Genomic DNA, 14,725 nt, shown 5'->3' on the forward strand with positions numbered 1-14,725 from the left:
TGTTCGTGTTCGGCTCGTTTACATTTCGAGCTTAAAAGTTTGTTCGTGTTCAGCTCGTTAGGCTTAACGAACGAGCCGAACACGAGCTGTTCACAAACAACAAGCCAAATTGACAGCCCTATTTTTAACCTTATTTATTGAGCAGTTTTTTGTAAAAGTTATCAAGGAAATTGCATTAAGAATTTAAAATCCTATATTTTTTTATCAAAGTTTTTAAGTCATGGTTAAAAGTTTTTTGATGTTATTGCTGTTTTTTTGCTGCTTATGAATTGTGAATGGAGGATGTGGCCTAGAGAAGATTTCCTCTTATCATGAACTAATAGTACATGTGCATCATACCTCAAATTTACTGGTTCATCTTGCATTGCTATTGTTTTTTTTTTTTTCATTTATAGTTAATGCAAATGAGTATGGTATAATATTTTCTATTATCTATATCTTTGTAAATTATATTGGCTGTTTTTCTTTAAGTTATATTAAAAATTGCTTGGATTGAGAAAAAGCTGAGGAAATGAAATGAAATCCCCAAAACATATGGATTGATCTTGAATCCTTCGTTTCACATTTCTTTTTGGGACATTTACATACATACTACATAATTATGTATATACACTTCTAACACCTGAACTATCATATCTATATATGCATATCACTCAAATTTTAACAACATATAAAAAATACCACTATCACGATCTTTTTAAAAGTGGATTGCACCTTTTCATGCATATATTTATGGCACAAAATGTCAAAAGTTTAAATATTAAACTTTAGGTGTTATATATATAAATACATACAAATTGCATGGTATGTATGTAAATTCCTCTTTCTTTTACTTAAATTCCTAGCTTTCTAATACGGCCATAATATTTTTTACTTCGATCTGTAACTTGTATTTGTCTTGCATATATGCTAGGTAGCAGCTCTTGTTCCTGAATGCGAACTTCTTGGTTTGATAGATTATAAATCTGTCGACATGCAATCACGTTTAATGACTCAAGCACTTCGCAAGATTCAGCACTCTTTATGCCTATCCCAAGCTCTTGTAATTTTTATTAATCAGGTGACTGCAATTTCTTGAGCATGTTAGCAATGTTTACAGAATCATGATTGTAGCTTTTGCATTTATTTTAGAAAATTATTGGTTAGGTGATTTTAGATACTGGTCTGGGGAATATTATTTATTTGTTATTGAGGAAAATTTGGTTTTATTGCATGTGATTTTTGTGAAGTCTAGATTGTAGGTATTTCTGGAAAAGTCCCTTATTGTTATCATAATCTTAAAACGCTTATTTATTCTCTAATAATTTTATTAAAATTCTTCTCCAAGGGTTTGGTATCTTCTTCTTCTAGGGTTTAGGGATAAGAAGGAAAGTCCATATTCTCATATGCTGATCATGAGCTGTAATGTCATTTTTTTTTTCTCAAAATTTTTTCCATCTTCTGATAAATTATCAACTAATACTTTTTATATTCTTGCCTGTCATATTGTTAACTGCCATTTAATTTCCATCGATTTGATATTAGTTTTTCTCATAATAAAGCTTCTAGATTTATTAGTTTCTCTAAAATGAATTAGTTGCATCATTTTTTCCAGGTTAGAATGAAGTCCGGCAAAATTTTTGGCGAGGCAAATGAAGTAACCTGCGGTGGAAATGCCTTGAAATTCTATGCAGCTGTTCGGATGAGAATTTCAAGAAAGGAACTGCTACATTGCCAGGATATGGTATATTCTTAAAAGGGAAAATTAAGTAAACGAATATTATTTTGTTATTTGTTAGTGCAGAAAATTTTATTTTAGTAATGTAAACTTAATTTTATTTTGACATGTTGTACTCATTCTTCTATTTTAAATAAATGGCCCACAAATAAACTATATATAAAAATTCTCCTCTGACACGGTATGAGCCAAGTTAGCCCTGGCTGCCCACTTTTCTGGCTTGTGAATATGGCTCCTCCCACCAATCCCACGCTTGCGGTGACACCTTGTACTTGATCCCACAAACAATCCATCCATTGAACCCTTTCTCATGAGTAGGCATGCTTCCTGTTGAATTTTTGCTCCAATCATAGCAAAGAACTTAAGTCACACGGATCAATACCTTGTATTTTTGGATCTATTTAATTATGACCCTCAGGCAACAAAAGAATTTAAGGCCTTATTTGAGGGAGATTCACCTTTCAGAAAAATCGTTTAAACACAACATTAGAAAACACTGTGTTAGAAATTTAAGTTTGATTAAGTAATATTATTGTTTGAATATAAAAATTTCCCGTGACTATAATTTATAAGGCTTTAAATAAAAAGACTAATAACCCTACCTCATTTTATCAGCTGGACTTAATGCACCGTTGCCTAGCTCCACTTGCGAGCGATCCGTTCTTATCTGACGATGAACTCATCTTCTAGAAAACCTGTTTTATCCTTGCCTCGACCAATGAAAACAAATCCAAGGAAGGATCCAGTTGCACGATGGTTGCAAAGCTGCTGCTCCTGCTTTGTAATTTTTAGAAGAGGAAGGAAAGTACTGAACTTAGTTGAAACTTTATCAAGTTTCTGCACGACCTCCTCCAATCTGTTCAAGTGGGAGTCGCTTTTGATAGGACAACGACAAACTCTATGAACTTTGTGAGCATATATTTCTGTTAAAATAAGAATTTTAAAATAAAAATTTTAATTCCGGCAGGCTACAGAATCTGAAATCCGATTTTCCTCCATTTTACCTTGAATCTAGGATTCATTAAATCCTATTGGAAATTTGGAACACAGATTTATGGGATTTAGTAAGAGCTAAAGTGCAGAGCGCTCGAATGCGGTAGGAAGAAGGGGAAAAAGACAAAGGTTACAGGTTACCTTCCTCAATGGTTTCTAAATGGAGAAGCTTGGGAGGAGAAAAAAAGGCCGTAGTGCTTCTACATTTCTTCTTTGTTCATTTTTTTCATCCACCTCTCGGAGGTGACAGAGATGAGTCATGGATGGACATGGATGATGGAGTCGTGGAGGATGAGGCAATTTGCAGGATATTTTGGACCTTTGCATTCCAAAACATCGTAACAACGATCCAAAATGGTCGAACGGAGGGCCTACAGTGTGTTTCAAAAATGGCAAAAAATAACTTTGCGACGTACACATTTAAAGAAACAAAAGTGGATGTTCTTTCAACCGTTTTTTGCAATGGAATGAAGGCTAGATGTCCTTTCAAACAAGGCCTAAGACACGAATCAAGGCTTTGTATTATTGAATTTGATTGTTTACGACTCTCGTATAGGAAAAAACTTAATGCATACTGATCAAGGCTATGTACCGTTACATGTTTCTCTGACCTTTGGATTGCAATTCACGAGCTTTTTTGTGGGATCGCTGACTCTTAATTATTTTTTCCTTTTTTTTTATGTATTCCTATTTTTTCATGGGAGTTGTATTTATACATATCCTCTTGTACAAATAATTGAATAAGATTCTTGAGAGTTTTTTTTTCCATTACTTATTTTCTATACTTTCTATCTGTGTTTTGTTCACTGCTCTTATTTGACACTTGCTACTTTGATTCTTGTCTTCCATAGCACCTAAGGCTCTTGTTGCTTTCACACCCACTATCACTAATCTGCCCCTCACTCGTCTTTAGACCTTGGATTGCCTACTTTTATTGACTTGCACATGTATTTTCTATTAAAATACCAACTCTTTAAACATGCATAAAGCTTGCTCATTGATTTGTGGGATTTAGAAAAAATTACCTGAATAGTAGCACATAAACTAGTAATTGCAGAAAAATACGTAAAGCACACTAAGATTTAACATGGATAAATCTAAGAACATGAAAAATCGCGAAGTCACACCACACTAAGAAATTCACTATGAAATGAGGATATATTGTATAGATTACACCACACTAAAGTCTCTTTACTCTCCTAGAACTCTTGAAAGCTCATCTCCTTTCTCTTTCACATAAGAGAACTCACAGAAATCCAACACCAATTTGCAGCGCCACTACACACTATTCGCAGGCACCTCCCGCAGTGAAGAAACACAAAATTTAAAGTCTCGAATTGCATAAATATATTACAGGTACGTATGCTCAACTCCTAGGCGTCGAGTTTCTAGATGCTTTGTTCCAGAATGCTGGAAGTGAGCCTTTTGGGTGCCTCCATCGGCGATGGGTTTTCGCCCGTAAACCTTTGGTTGAGCGCCTAGTTGCCCCACTAAAGCTAGGACGCCTTCTCTAGCTTTGGGTTGCCGCCAGGCATAGGGGCGCCTCTCCCGCTGCATTGTTCATGTGTGCTTCTCTTTGCCAATCAGGCTCCACACATAACACTCTCCCACTTGGAGATCGATTTGCAAGCACATCTCCAAAATACACAATCTTCATATTTGTATACATTAGTGTAACTTACCCACAGTCTCAACCTTCTTGAACTCCAATTGAGTCTAAGCATAGGTTTAATTTTTCAATTGAAACCACTTCAGTCAACATATCTTGAGGATTATAAGCTGTATGCATCTTCTCCAAAGATAATCTATCATCTTCTAGAAGAGAACAAATAAAGTGATATTTTAGCCGAATGTGTTTCATCTGGACATGAAAAATGACGTTCTTAGCAAGATGAATAACATTCATACTTTCAATATGAAACTTTTCAATCTGTTGTTCAATGCTTAATTTAGTAATAAAGCTCTACAACCAAATCATTTCCTTGATAGCCTTGGTTATAGCATTATACTCAACTTTTGTAGTTTATAGTGCAATATTCTTCTGTAGCTTAGAAACTCAACTCACTGCTGTGTTCTTTAAAGTGAAGGCATGCCCTGTTATGTTTTTTCTATCATTAATATCCCATATCATGTCTGAATCTTTATATACCTATAGATTAGTTCTTGCATCTCCGAAATGAAGTGTCTTATTGGTTGCATGTAAAAATAGAAAATATATCAAACTTTGAACCACTGAATAGTTATTAATATCCCCTCTCATTGCATCTGTAAGTTTTGTACATATCATCACATATATCAAACTTTGAACCGCTGAAGCATGCAGTTTTTTTCATTTGTGCTTGCTCTGCTTCTGATTTTGGTGATATTTAGCTTGAATGCATTACCTATGAGGGTGCAAACCAACTTTGACTCACTCATGTTGAACTCGTGAAGGACCTTCTCAATATAGTATGCTTAGATAACTTCATTGTACCTGCACTTTTGTTCTTGTTAATTCTTATACTGAAAAATTTTTGGGTTCGACCTAAAACAAGCTCCATTGATAATTGCTCTTTGAAGTCTCTTATCTTCTCCATATATTCTCCTGCGGTCAACATGCTGTCCACGTTTATTAGAAACACGGAATAGCAATTATCAATATTTTTTATGAAGCAATAGTAATCTGCTTGAAGCTTCATGTATCAATTGTCTAACATAAACCTGCCAAAACTTCTGCACCACTGTCTAGGAGCTTACGTCAAATTATAAAGACTTTTCTTCAATTTGCAGACCATAATTTCATTTTCTAGAACTTTATATCCCTGTGGTTGCATCATATACAACTCTTTTTCTAAGTTACTATGCAAGAAAGTAGTCTTCACATCCATCCGCTTCAAGTGTAAATTTTTCTCTGTTATTAAGCTCAACATAACTTTGATAGATGTCATTTTCACTATTGGAGAAAATATCTTTGAGTAGTCTACTCTTTTTTTTTGTAGAAACCTCTTCACAACAAGTCTTGTCTTGTAGCGTTTGCTATCATTTGACTCTTCTTTCATCATGTAGATTCGCTTGTGCGTTTTTTTTTCATCATCTGGTAGTTCTGTCAAATCTCATGCTTGACTTGATTTTAGTAACTGCATGTTGTCATCCATGACAAATTTTCACTCTTTTGAGTCTTCAACTTGAGTCACTTCTTTATTGCACTTTGGTTCATCACCATCAATTAACAAAATCTTGTACAAAGGAGAATACATCTGTGTCGGTCATGCATCTCAGTCGGACCTCTTGACTTCAGTAGCATTTCATTGAGGAACTTTAGGTGCTTCACCACATTGGACAACTATTCTTTATCTATTTTTTGATCACCAGTATCTCCTATCTCAACATATTTGGAGGAGTCTTCAAAAGTGACTGAGGGATAATTCTGAGTGATTGAAAGTCATATCTTTGCTCCTAATAAAGTTTTTAACTTGATAATTCCAATATTTGTACCCAAATTCATTCGAGTCATACTCAATGAAAGTGCATTTGACAAATTTTGAATCAAATTTACTTTTAGATCCCGCATCAACATGAATATATGATGAAAAACCAATTACCTTCATGTGAGATAGATCTATTTATTTTCCGCTCCATGCTTTTTCGGGTAAGTCTTTATTCAAAGTTACTAACCGACCAGGATTGATCATATAGACTGCAATGTTCACTGCTTCTGTTCAGAATTGTTTTGGCAAGTTTGCATTCAATCTCATATTCCTGGCACGTTCTGTGATGATTTTTTTATTCAATTAACCATACCATTTTGCTGTGGTTTCCTTAGAACAATAAATGAATGCTTGATTTTTTTTTATGTACGATAACTCTTGAACCTTTGATCATGATATTCATCACCATTATATGATCTGAGATACATTAACCTTAAGTTTGTCTCATTGTCAATCACGGGTTTCCACTTCTTAAGCTCCTCAAACACATAAAATTTGCATTTTAAGAAGTACATCTATACATTTCTGGTGTGATCATCAATAACAGTGACAAATTATTGAGAATCTCTAGTAGACTTAACTGGCGTAGGACCCTATGCATCAATATGCACTAACTACAACATTTTAGATTTTACTTTTGACCCAATTTTGGAGAAAGTAACCTTTGCCGTAGAGAGAATCTTCACAAAAAGCTAACTCTATAGGCTTTACACCACGAAGTTTGTTCTTAGAAAGTAATGAGCTTATACCTTTCTCATTTATATGGCCAAACACAAAGCTGTTCCATTAAACACTTCCCATTCTTTCAGAGTCATCAATTCATACTTGTTGGTGATTTCTTCTTGTGAAAAATACAATTTCTTTTGATGTAGTAAATTTTCAATCTGCATTTTCCAGAGCACAAAGTTTGTATCATTGAACTTTTTCATCTTGTACCTTGATTCTTCGGTCATTGCTCCTACTCTAATTAAAGATCTTCAGAAAGCCCTACTCTGATACTACTTATAATGGGGTTAAGATAAATGTGGAACACCGAATCGAAAGATTCAGAACAAAATACTTGGAAATGACCCAAACAAAAAATTCTAGAAAAATACATAAAAAACACTACGATTTAACATGTAAAAATCCAATAACAGGAAAAACCCACGGAGCCATACCACACCAAGAAGTTCTCTATGAAATGAGGAGAAATTGTCTAGATTACACCACAATCAAACTTCTCTAGTATCTTGAAACTCACGAACATTCCTCTGTTTCTCTTTTATACAAGAGAAGTCACATAAATTCATTACCAACTTGCAACACCACTGCACAATATTCTTACATACCTCTTGCGATGAAGAAACATGAAACTTAAAGTCTCAAACTACATAAATCGGTTATGAGTGTCTACGCAACCACCCTGGATGCAAGTTTCCGAGTGCTCTATTATGGAATGTTGTAAACGAGTCTTCTGGGTGCCTAAGCACCCCTACTAGCAAGAGGTTTTCGCTTAGGAACCTTTGGCTGGGCACTTAGGCGCCCCACTATCGCTGGGGTGCCTGCTTTGGCAATGAGATGTCTGCTGCCATGAGCAGGGGCTTTTCCCACTGCACCGTTTCTAGGCGCTTCTCCCTGCCAATCAGGCTCCACACATAAAATGAATCACCCATTTTATTGTTTTAAAACTCAGGTATTTTCACGCTCCTTCACATAAATCATGGCTTCTCACTCATCTCTTAATAAGATGCGATTTTACTCCTTTGGTATGCACATCAAATTTCATTTTATCAACCTTCTCTTATGGTTAGTGGCCTTTCGATTTCTTGTTAGTTCTCTTGACAAATACTGTCATATCGATTTGCCTCTTCTAATTAGCATCGCCGCCGTCAAATTTTCAAAGTAATAGCTTCTAACTATGTTGTTTTACTTGGCTACAAGATTATTTTGAACGTTCTATTGTCTCAATTATAGGTTTTCAAGATTGGCAAAATCATGCATACTTTTCTTTGGTCCGCATACTTTTATGTATAGTAGTGTTCAATTATTCTTTGAAGATATTAAAAAAATCAAAACGGTGTTCAATTTCTCAAAGGAAATATGCTATTGATTTTCTTGAAGAGATCGGTCTTCATGGTTGCAGCTTTGACGACACTCCCGTACCAAGATTATCTGTCTAGGTATTGAAGATTGGTAGGGGGTTGATCTATTTGTCCATCAAAATTGATGAGCTAGTAGATGCAAACTCTAAAATGAAGCATTGGAAGGCTATTTTGCACTTTCTTATGTATATAAAAAGTGTCCTATTAGAGATCTGTTTTATAACAAAAGTGAACATTTGAATATGGAACTATTGTCATATGCCAATAATATCGGTGTTAACCTAGTTGTAGCAAGATTTGGTGTCAAGGCTGAATAAAGAGCTATAATCGACTGCCCATATGAAATGATATGGGTAAAGACTCTTATGAGTTATTTTCCTGCTACATAGCTTAGCCCATTATTCTAAATTGTGATAATCATACTGCCATCCACATTTCTAAAAATCTTATGTTTCATGAGAGAACTAGACATATTAAAGTTGATTGTCATTTTATTCGGGATGTTGTGTTTTCTAAGAAGATTGTCAGTCTTCATATCTCTAGTTCAAAGCAATCGGCTGACATTTTACTCTTGGACGTATTCCCTTTTGTTTATTATGTAACAGGCTTGATTGCTCTTGGATGTATTCCCTTCCTTTTTATCATAAGCTTGAGGGTGAGTGTTAGTGTTTGAAATTTCATTTTAGAAAGGCAATCCATATATATTGTGGTGTAGGATTATGTCATTGTGCTATAGTATATTGTATTCATTTTACTTTTATAATGTGTGTGCAGATTTTTAGTCAATAATACATATAAATTTTCGTTTCAAACATTATTTACTTCCGACAAATGGATTCCAGTTAGATCACTGATTCTGGTTAATAGAAGTTTTTAATTTGATAACAAAAAGCAGCCAAGGTTTGGGCCTATGTTGTCCTCCATATTTTAACCCGCTGTTGCTGTACTTTGTTTATTCAGGCTGGCTAATGAGTTGTGTTTGAGGAGACATGTATGAAAGTAGATTTGAACTTAGGTGCCTTCGATGTTAAACTTTTAGGTGAAGTGATTTCCACTTTTTAAGGTTGTTCTATCTTTCAAAGGTTTGCTAAGTCCCTTTGTTCATACCTGGTGAGTGGTCCCTTTTCTGTGATGTATTTCCTTTGTGCCTCTTAGTACTTTATAATAACTATATATTATATGAAGCGTTATGTTTACTTTGTTTTTTTTTTTTTGTGGTATGTGAACCATTCAAATTAGTTTTTTAACGAAGTAGTCTGGCTATTTTGGCAATATAGTCTCACCTTTATAGCATTCCATTGCCTTGGGAATTCTTCCCTATTATATTAAGCGTTTAATGCTTCATGTCAGTATGAAAGGATTTCTTAATGGGATCTGTCAAATATTAAATAGGCAAATTTATATACTTGCTACACAATTCTAATGTATTTACATATTTAACATCCAACATTTAATCTTTTCATTTATAACATCTTGGTTCATGAATCTATGCATGAGAAGGTGAATTTCACTTTTAAAAGATAGTTACTTTGGTTTTTTTGATGTGATGTTAAAGATTTGGGTGTCATGAAAGTAAATATAAATATTTAGGTGCTAGACATATAAATACATAAGAGTTGTGCAGTATGTATGTAAATGCCTCTATTAAATATTGCCTGTCCAAAAGAGTTTAGTCGGCCTTTCCTTCTTTTTTTTGGGATAATTTTTTGTTTTGTTTTGAAAGAACAGTTAATAAGAAATAAATATGTTTGTTTTTTTTAATTTTTATATTTTTTTGAGCAATGTGATTTGTTTTAGAAAACATTTAAAAATGTTTGAGGTACCATTGTCAAAGGAGTTCTTCCATAGTATAACGGGGTTTGTTTAGTCTTTCTGCTTGTCATTTTTGTCATGCCATAGCAAAGGGTTTATTCTTTAGAATGTGGTTAGCACCAGATGTCATTATGAAAGGTTTTTTTTTAATTGGGCATATGAATGCCAACTTATGGATACCTTCTAAATTCTACCAAAAGAGTTTATTGGTCATTCTTCCCATTGCTGAATAATTATTTATACCAGCATGCACTTTCTGCTATCCACAATAAAATATAACATTTTCATAAAATAATCTGTCGTACACTGAAAAATATTCTTCTGTGTTGAATGCAGCTATAATTTTTTGGCTAATAATTTCATCTTGAACTCGTCAAAACAGTAGCACTTTTTAATTATAATGCTAAATTTTTTACTCTGTTAATTTATTCTGCAATGTCAGTAGTGGTAAAGCATGCTAAAAATTCAATTTTGATGTCCTGTATTTCACCTCTTCCCCACGATGATAATTGTAGCCCACAGCTTAATTTACTGTTGATTATTAAGTTTTTATGAGTTATTCACCTAATTCTTACCCCTCGATTATACAAATGGATGTTTGAGGCTTTATTCAATTCAGTTCTTGGAATATGCTTTCTACTTGATTACAATTTTTCCTGCTTTATCTCTTTCATTTTCTATAGCCTTACAATACCAGGAGTTTTTGACCATTTTATATGCTATTTTGTAAGCAATTAATTAAAACTATAGGTGGATGGATTTTTTTTATTGGTTGCTTAAGTTAATGAAAGTATTATTGGTAATCAATACAATTTTTAGATATTATCTTTTAGATATTCGCTTTTTAAAGAAAAAATATTAATTATGCATGTTTACACACTTCTCATGCATTTGGTTATATTTATTCTAAAAGTAATTAATGTTCAAATTATTCAATAAATCTGATCGAAGATTCTCAACTTTACTATTTTGTGCTCAGCAGAACGAAGATTTCCAAACTCAATCATATATTGTTTATCTTAATTCCAACTTTTCGCTACATTTTACTTGAATACTTTATTGAAGATAGTTTTTATATTTTATCTATAACCTTTAGATTTCTTTGTTCAGATTACTGGAATTGGCGTATCTATTGAGATAATTAAAAATAAAATGGCCCCCGCCTTGAAGAAGGTTGATTTGGAGATAGAATTTGGCAGGGGTTTTCGCCAAGAAGCTGAAATTTTAACAATGGCTCTAGATCATGGGATAATAATAAGGAAAGGAGATGGGTACTGGATTGAGCGAAAATTCTTCATACATAAGCAAGAAGCTGAAGCTTATCTGGCAGAGAATAATGAAGTAACAGAGGAAATTGTTAAGCAGGTTAAAGAAGCAATTTTTTCAAAAAGAGCTGAAGATGGTTGAATTGGCAGAACCGGATTCCTGCTTTTAATTCCTTCTGAAGTCTTCGTCAAGGGAAGTCAATTAAACCATTACATAGACACCAGTACAGATCTGGCCATTGTTTAGCAGAATCAGCCTCATTCAGGTACCTTCTTATTTGAAAAATGAAGATGCTTTCTTGGGTTTTTACTCTATACTGCTCTTATTTTAATTTTAATATATTGTGAAGCTTGTGATATTTTTCATGCTGACTGCTGATGCAATTTAATATTTATAGTTGCATAATCTACTTTATATATATATATATATACTGAAGTAGGCGTTTCATTCCAACACTTGTAGTCAATGCATGCTGCATACTCTTTTGGAAAGCGTTGGAGGCTTGGAGCTCTATCTAAAATGGGTTATAAAAATCTAAATCAATAGACATCTTCTCCCTTTATTCCTCTTATCTTCCCTCTCTCTCCTGCATTTCGATTTGCATTCAGTTTTTCAAGTGTTGAGGAAGGCAACAGTTGATGCCAAAGATTTTTCAGGGTTTTGTTTTTTGTTTAGAGTAAATTATTCAGGTTAGATTGTATATTAATATATTTTTAATCGCACTTATTTATTTTTTCGAATGAATTAAGATTAAATTCCAAATTAATAATTTACTACGATCATATTTAAATTTTATAAAAAATTGGTTTAATAATATTTTTTATGAAATGAATTCTAATTTTTTATCAGTGAACAAGTGTAAATTATACATAGTTACTAATCATATTCATTTGAAATTAGTTATTATCATATTTCTATTTCATACGAGGTAATAAGGGGGTGTTTGACTTGCTAAAAAATTGTTCTATTGTTAAAGGAATATAGTATTAAAGTAATTTATTATATTTAAAATAATTTTTTTTTCAACTCCATGTGGTGAAAGCGAGTATGCTGTGACGACGATGACTCAAAAAGAGTGGGCATGCCGTAGCAGCAGCGGCCTAAAAGGTGAGTATGCAGAGGAGGTAGTGACTCAGAGATGGGCATCTTGTGATGGCAACGGCCCGAACGAATGGGTATGCTGAGGAGACAATGATTCGAAGGTGAGAGTGGTGATCCTCACTGATGAGAATCACACCAATGCAAATGCAAAATGTAAGCACTTATCTAGTACAGATGCGAACAAGCAGACATGCAATGTGATCATGCATAACATGCATTATGATGCAAGTGATCGGTTGAACGAAACGTGGTGGTTGGTCGAATCAAAGTGATCAAGTGATCGTGCATATGACATTCAATATAATCAACACACAAAAATGCATCAAATGGTCTATAAACATACAATGAAACCTAACCGCTCAACGACACGTCGAACTCGTCCTAACGACCTCGCATAGGTACTTAGGGCTGACACACTTGGATCTGCGACATCACTGCCTTCGGCTTTGGCGTGCCAGTGTAGAGGGTTTCCCCTTCCGATTTCTCTTAGGTGAAACTCCACCAGACTGACTACAAAGCTTTTTCCGCTCTACGAACATCGACGATCTTATAGGATGAACTAACTATAAAGTTTTTCCCGTCTTCTAAGTACCAAAGTGATCAAGTGATCGTGCATATGACATGCAATATGATCAACGCACCAAAATTCATCAAATGGTCTATACGCCACGTCGAACTCGTCCTAACGACCTCGCATAGGTACTTAGGGCTGGCGCACTTGGATCTGCGACATCACTGCCTTCGGCTTTGGCGTGGCAGTGTAGAGGGTTTCCCCCTCCGATTTCTCTTAGGGGAAACTCCACCAGACTGACTACAAAGCTTTTTCCGCTCTACGAACATCGACGATCTTATAAGATGAACTAGCTATAAAGTTTTTCCCGTCTTTTAAGATCAAACTCAACTAATCCCTCTAAGAGAGATTAGGAGCGTCAAAACCATGAGAAATTGGGATTCCGACCTGGCAGAGTTAAGACTTAAAGCTCACAAAAAGGGAATCAATTAGCTTCGTATGGGTTGTTTGGCCACGCACACGAAGTCCTAACCTAAAGGCTAGTTCTAGGTAAATCAACAATCAATTACATAAGTACTTTGTTGTGCCGGAGCCGGCGCATGTACCCCGTGTGAACGATCGAACCTACACGTCTAGACACCACTAAATCCTAGGGTCAGCTAGGAGTTAGGAGATCTCATCACCGTGACGGTTGCAGACACATTTTCTTTGCTTGCTCCAAGCTGTCGACGTCCGGTGTCCGCTATGTGCGCCAGTTTGTCTCGCAATTAGCCATGCAACGAGAAAGATAGGAGGTAGTGAGAGCAAGAGAGTGCACGACCGACGTATCTCGCAACAAGCCACGCAAACAAAAGAGCCAACACGTGAGTGATGTCCACTTTTCGACAAATCTCGCAACAAAACACTGAGAAAACAGGAAATAATTGTGTTATGCAAGTATCTGAAATAAATCATCATAGTGTATGAAAATACCACCAAAATGCACCATGGTGAGAGGTTGACGGGCTTCCATATGTCGCAATGTCGTCGCCGTTCTGCAAGTGATCGCTTCTCTGGTGCGGCTTCCAGCTGAAAGAGAGCATGCCGACGAGGTTGCCGGTGCCCTGAGTTGAGAGGAGCAAACATCGTCTTGAAGATCGCCCCGTGAAAGGGAGGAAGTGTAGGCTCGGTCCCCTAGGGCCTCACCTCAAATGGAAGGATCAGGGTTGAGTGGAGGATGTTGAGGGGGCGGACGGCCTGCTGGAGGCGGCAGATGACCGACGAAAAGGAGATCCGGCGAAGGTGGTCAGACAACTGGCTACGTTAAGGATTATGCTGGTCAAGGAGCAGAAGAAATGCTCGGCCGGTAGTTGGAGGAGCTTCGGTGGCCGGAGGGGAGCCGGCGGCGAAGAGCATCGCCGACGAGGAGCTTCGGCATCGAACATGAGGAGGAGGCTGGGCAGGCTTCGCGAGAACCAGAGAGGAAGCAGATGGGGTCGTGGGAGACGAGGGGAGGGGGGCGTGCCGGTGGCCGGGGTTGGCGGGACGGAGACGAGGCTCGCCGTTCTTCGCTGACAATGTAGGAGCAGTTCATGAGAAGGAGAAGGGAGTTTGTGGCTCGAGGAAACACTGCGGGGCGGAAGAGGTAATGGGGAGAGAGCTCACGCGTGGGTTTAACGGGATATGATTTTAGGATAGCTTTTTTAATTCTTTTTAGGTGAGGCGAGATAAAAAAATAGAGGTATGTGCAAATTTTTTTATTTCCCTGCGCACATGCATGAGAATAGGATATATA

The 14,725-nt window shown here is 35.9% G+C and overlaps 1 protein-coding gene across 1 annotated transcript in view; it reads left to right on the forward strand.

The window, feature by feature from the left end:
- LOC110028654 (DNA repair protein recA homolog 2, mitochondrial-like) overlaps positions 1–14,725 on the forward strand; it is a gene marked incomplete in the record, with an annotated part of 37,482 nt that overhangs the window by 13,530 nt on the left and 9,227 nt on the right. The window contains 3 exon segments of the mRNA XM_020730596.1: positions 914–1,060; positions 1,595–1,723; positions 11,184–11,579. Of these exon segments, the coding sequence (XP_020586255.1) occupies positions 914–1,060; positions 1,595–1,723; positions 11,184–11,480 (573 nt within the window).

This window comes from Phalaenopsis equestris, unplaced genomic scaffold (genome assembly GCF_001263595.1).
Source record: "Phalaenopsis equestris unplaced genomic scaffold, ASM126359v1 Scaffold000002, whole genome shotgun sequence".
Taxonomy (NCBI): domain Eukaryota; kingdom Viridiplantae; phylum Streptophyta; class Magnoliopsida; order Asparagales; family Orchidaceae; genus Phalaenopsis; species Phalaenopsis equestris.